General features: G+C 35.2%; 1 protein-coding gene across 6 annotated transcripts in view; it reads right to left on the reverse strand.

Moving 5' to 3' along the window:
• The window catches only part of SEPT7 (septin 7), a 51,628-nt gene that overhangs the window by 17,260 nt on the left and 28,368 nt on the right, over positions 1–6,000 (reverse strand). For all 6 annotated transcript variants that reach the window (XM_014541091.1, XM_014541088.1, XM_005868070.2 and 3 more), the window contains 3 exons: positions 4,009–4,109; positions 3,056–3,190; positions 205–322 (listed from right to left, as the gene is read on the reverse strand). In XM_014541091.1, coding sequence (XP_014396577.1) covers positions 205–322; positions 3,056–3,190; positions 4,009–4,109 — 354 coding nt within the window. The remainder of the gene's footprint in view (positions 1–204; positions 323–3,055; positions 3,191–4,008; positions 4,110–6,000) is intronic.

Raw genomic sequence — 6,000 nt, forward strand, 5'->3', positions numbered from 1 at the left:
AAAGGTACCACGATAACAGAGAAGAGCTTTCAGGAAAAACTAAGGCAGAGGATTATTTTCAAGAGTTACTTGTAATACAGCACAAACAACCATATGGAAAAGTAGCAAGAGAAATACACTGTAACACATTAGACTGAAAATGTGAAAAACTACAAATTACGTGAATGGTATGAGAAAGCCAGGAGTTAAGTGCATTCAGCCTACCTGTTTTTTAAACTGTTGGCACTCCTCTGGTGTGAGTGTGTCTGCTTTGGCAATAAGTGGGATGATGTTCACTTTTTCATGCAAACGCTTCATAAACTCAATATCCAATGGTTTAAGTCTGAAATACACAATATTTAATATAACTGAATTTTAAGTTTGGAAAAGCAGATTCTTCACACCCCCAAATGCTAATTTAAATACATTGGAACTACTTTAGTTAGTTGCCAGACACACTCTCTAAAGAAGTGCTGGGATACTAGTGGTTATAATAGCAATTATCTACCACTGAACAAAGAAAATGAAGCAACAATAGCTGAAATCAAAAATTACCCTGGGGTGAGGTTGGGGGTGAGGAGAGGGCACTGAAAATACATTGCTGGAACAACTCATAATTACTCCAGGAAAAAAGGAAATCCAGGGACTACCCATATAAGATAGGCCCTTATTCATGTATCAGACTGCCTAGAACTTCAGCCTGCAGTGAGGAGGGGATTGACAACTCTCTACATAAAATTTAGTGTCATATTCTTTCACTTAATGCATACTAAGTAGCACATATGAATGGACAAAACTTTGTTCCATTTCCAAAAATAGTTAAGCTGAGAAACTATTCAAAAACACATTTTATACATCAGAAATATACATTTTGAACTCCCATTCCTGTGACAAACAATGAATGGCCCAAAGCCACTACACATCATTTGAATTATATCAAAAAATTTTTGCTTAAAAAAATCTTATTTCCCATGCAATTTTAAGAAGTATATTTCCCCCTGGGAAACAGAAGAAATGTGATTTCATGAGAATTACAAAATCTTGGAGAGAGCCCAAAAGACCTAAAACAGTGGTTCTCAACCTTCTGGCCCTTTAAATACAGTTCCTCATGTTGTGACCCAACCATAAAATTATTTTCGTTGCTACTTCATAACTGTAATGTTGCTATTGTTATGAATCATAATGTAAATATCTGATATGCAGGATGGTCTTAGGCGACCCCTGTGAAAGGGTCATGCGACCCACAGGTTGAGAACCGCTGACCTAAAATAATAAAACTCAATACAAACTGACCAATTTTTATTGATTCAACCTCAGATTAAGATTTTACTCTGTCCGTCTCCAGGAAAAAAACAAACATAAAAACCCTTACAAGTTAAACTGGAATGATTAAAAATGTATAAATTCAGGGAGCAGCTAACAAGAAATCATAAAAGGCCATAGTGTGTGTGTTGTATTTCTGAGATTACTTTTTTTAAAAATTGATTTTGGAGAGGGAGGGAGAGGGAGAGACAGAAATATAAATGATGAGAGAGAATCATTGATCAGCTGCCTCCTGCACGCCCCACACTGGGGATCCAGCCCATAACCCAGGCATGTGCCCTGACCAGGAAATGAACTGTGACCTGGTTTATAAGGTTGATGCTCAACCACTGAGCAACACTGGCTAGGCAATGTTACTTTTTTGAGCCTTTTGAGATAATTTTTGTGCTTTCTTCATAGTAGACAAATATTTGAAATAAAAGAAATATTTGTACCACTACAATCTGACGGCAAAAAATGGTAAACTACATAATTAAGGCTTTATATAGTGATAAAGCGAAACCAAGACAGTGATAATGGGCAAAGATGGAGAAAGAAGCAGGAAATAGAAGAGAAAGGTACTCTTATGAAGGAACTGGTGTACACTACTGCAACTTGGGTGTTGGATTATCTAGTCTGATAGTATATAAGAGTCTAGTTCCTTTTGGTGGAGAGATGGTGGGGTTCCTAAGATCAAGTGACTGAGTTATGCCGAGTCATTTACCCAGATTAAAAGCAATTACCTACCACTGAATCTTTTACCCAGAAAAAGATTAAAGAGTAATTATAAACATCTGCAGTTACCAATGACACATATATCTACTCAAAATGGCAGAGGAAATAAAAACAACAAAAAAGAGAGTGCAGGCTGGCAAAGAGAACAATCACACCAGCCCTAGCCAGTTTGGCTCAGTAGTTAGAGCGTCGGCCTGTGGGCCAAACAGAGGGTTCGGGGTTCAATTCCGGTCAAGGGCATGTACCTTGGTTGCATGCTCCTTCCCAGCCCAGGCCCTGGTCAGGGCTCGTGCAGGAGGCAACCAATCGATGTGCTTCTCTCACATCAATGTTTCTCTCTGTCTTTCCCTCTCTCTTCCACTCTCCCTAAAAATCAATGGAAAAAACATATCCTTGGGTGAGGATTAACCAAGGATTAACCACCACAACAACAATAAAAAACCACACACACAAAAAAACAATCAAACCAGATGAATGTCTAGATACTTAGTTCTTAACTCTGTATAAGTAGAAGGTTAGTACTGATGCCATGATACTTAAACAATGTGGCTGTGATGGCTCAAGTGAAATAAGCCAAATAGATTTTGTGACCAAAGAAATGGTACGTGAGGACTTTGGTACTTCTGTCTTTCTGTAACCTTCTCTCTCAGATCTATTTTAAATAACATCTTTGGAGTTTCTTAGAATATAATCTAAGCTAATTGCTATGGTTGTTTCTCCTTATTGGGTGGTTCAATTAGTGGCACAGTAGTAAAAAAGAAAGCCAAATTAGCCACATTGAAATATATAACTATGATTAAAACACTGTTCCTCTCTATGAAAGCAAGTAAAAAAAAGTATGTATGAGAAACTACGAAGTAAAAATCATTGCTAGCTTATCTAGGACTGAAAAAAAAATTGTATAAGCCATTTTTACATGGAATTTGGGACTTTACAACCGGTATAGTGAAATGTATACATACAAAGAATACTAAAATGTGAACCGAAAATTGAGTAATAAACAACAACAAAAGGTTATCAGAAGCATCAAGGTACTGACCCATGTCCTGAAGGAGCAATGAAGTATAAACAACACTGCACCCTGCTATCAGGCATCTGACGTCTGTTCACTCGAGATTCTGCATTTAGGTAGTCCTCAAATTTACTATCAATGTAGTCAATAACAGGCTGCCAGCTATAGAATGAAGATAAAATAATTAAGTGGCAATTCTACATTTAAATGTACAAATGATGACTATTAAAGGGCAATAATCTGTATTTTTAAATAGGCAAAACCAGTCTAACCAGTATGTCTCAAACTGTTCTACGTAAACTGATTTAAATAAAAACAGTGTACAAATTATGTTGACTAAATCTTGACTATTTCTAAATTTTCTGAATAAAAGAATATTTAAGTCAAAACATAACTAAATTATTACCGTATTTGTACCGATAAGTATATCAATGCTAAGGCAATTTACAGTATGAAAAATTATATCCAAAGAAATTTTTACATTTATATACAATACAGAAACCTCATGATGAATTTATTTGCGTATTTTTAAAGTTGAGAGAAATTTACTTCAAAAACAAAACAAAAGATGGAACTCAAAAAAATTAAAACCTCCAACTAAAGTGTCATGGATATTTTCTTCATTTATGATGTATGGAAAACTGAAGATCTAAAGTCAGGTTTAAATTAGAATGTGATAAAAATAATGTATACAAATATATAAAATTATAGTAGAAAATGAAGTTTTAAATTTCTTACAAGAATTCTTGTATACATGTTTTAAATTTGTCTTCAAAATAATTCTAGGATAAATATTATATCCATTTTATAGAAAAGAAAGTCAGCTCAAAGAAATTAAGCAACATTAAGTGGCAAGTTGGTATATGAACAGTTTAGTGGCCTTTGCTAAGATGGGAAATTTTAAAATGTTAAGGAGAAAGAGTTTAAAAATACCCGAACCCCAAACATAATGGAAAGCAGTGATGACAAACGCTTCTTACCAATTACTATTATCCACTGCATCTCCAAATCCTGGGGTGTCAACTATTGTGAGCAGCAACTGAACCCCACCTTCTTTGATTAAAACTTTGGATTGTTCCACCTGTAAGAGTAATTGGTGCAGATATTAATACCACAACATTACACCTGTGGTTTCCTACAAGGTAAGCTGTAGGAAGATTAGCATTAATCAAAACTAATCAAGAAGCTTTTTGCAAACTAAATCTACCCACCCCCACATTTTCATTATCGTGGACATAAAAAGTCCTGGTTACCTGAAAGAAAAGTACAATGTAAATACTGGGTTTATGACTCATAGTTGGTATAAAGAAGGAACTGATAAATGGTAATAATCACTAAAGCCATATAATACTTAATATGACCTCAATGCACATCCATTAATACAAATACTGTGTTCGAATGATTCAATAATTAAGAGATCAACTGTGATTAGGAAGACAAGTACATTTAATCTAACACAATAAATGGTCTCCATCTACTTTGGTCCAAACCAATTACCGTTCTTAAGTAAACTTATTACCATTCCCAAATCTTTCTCAGCATGTAATTATTTACACTTGTGTTTATGTTATGGCTAAGATCCAGTTTTCTTTTCTAAAGGGATATTGCATATTTAGGCCAAAGCAATCAACAAAAGTTCCAGCAGTTAAAAAGTATATATTCTGGTAGAGTAAAACCCTACTAACTCTGATTGAAATACTCCATTCTCTGTAGAATTTGTAAAAACCTATTGAAAAGAGTATTGGATTTAAATAATCAGAACATATAAATCATTTACCCTGGGCATATGCTGCTACTAGATAAAGTGAAGAAAAGAATACTAATTCCCCCACTCATTGTACATTTACATCTGGTGCTTATTAAAACTAGAGACTCCAGGTATGCCTAAAGGCTAACGTAAGAGGCAAGAATTATATTAAAACTTTGAGTGGTAAGTGCCATTATACAGTCCAGATTACGTGCCACCAGACTTAGGGGAAAATGTAATCATGAACAGGTGAAAAGCAACTGCAACTATTTATGTGATTAACAGAGTTTGGAAAGGAAAACTGACTAATTTCTGGTAAAAGAAATTTGGTGCTCCTTTACAGAACCGATAATGTCTTTCCATTCTCCTTTGGCATTTCTTACAGATGATAGCTGATGCATGAAGGGACTGAGGAGATGAAACTGAGATTGCTGAGCAAGAAAGTCTGCAGCAGCACTACCCAAGAAAACTTTTTGAGATAATTGCAATGTTCTATATATTGGCACTGTCCACTACAGTGGCTGCTTGCCCAAGTGGCTACTTAAACCGTACAATGTGTAACTGAGAAACAGAATGTTTAATTTCATTCAATTTGAATTATTTTAAATAGCCACATGTGGCTTAGTGACTATGGAACTGGACAATGCAGGTCTACAGAAATCAAAAGTTATTTTGTTAAAAAGAGTATTATCAAAAAAGAATTCTGTTAAAACTGAAAACAGTTCCTAAATTTGGACATGCAAGTCCATGGAGGAGCTTCTACTATTTTAGACAAGAGGCAAAGGTCTTATCTTTTAGACCAATGGTCTTCAGACAGCTCTGATCCTGATGTAAACTCTCACATCCCAAATATATTTTCAATTCAATTATATATAATTGGCAATCTGAACATTAAATATTAATAAGTATTAATTTTTCTATAGATTAAAAAAGTAAACATCAAAATATAAGGGTCTTGTTGGCGTTGGTGGTATAGTGGTGAGCATAGCTGCCTTCCAAAATATAAGGGTCTTAGCCCAGCCAGTGTGGCTCAGTGGTTGAGCATTGACCTATGAATCAGAAGGTCACAGTTAAGATTCCTGGTCAGGACACATGCCATGGTTGTGGGCTCGAACCCCAGTAGGGAGTGTGCAGGAGGCAGTCGATCAATGATTCTCTCTCGTTATTGATGTTTTTCTCTCTCCCCCTTTCTTCCTCTCTGAAATCAATAAAAATATATTTTAAA

Source organism: Myotis brandtii, unplaced genomic scaffold (assembly GCF_000412655.1).
Source record: "Myotis brandtii unplaced genomic scaffold, ASM41265v1 scaffold260, whole genome shotgun sequence".
NCBI lineage: Eukaryota > Metazoa > Chordata > Mammalia > Chiroptera > Vespertilionidae > Myotis > Myotis brandtii.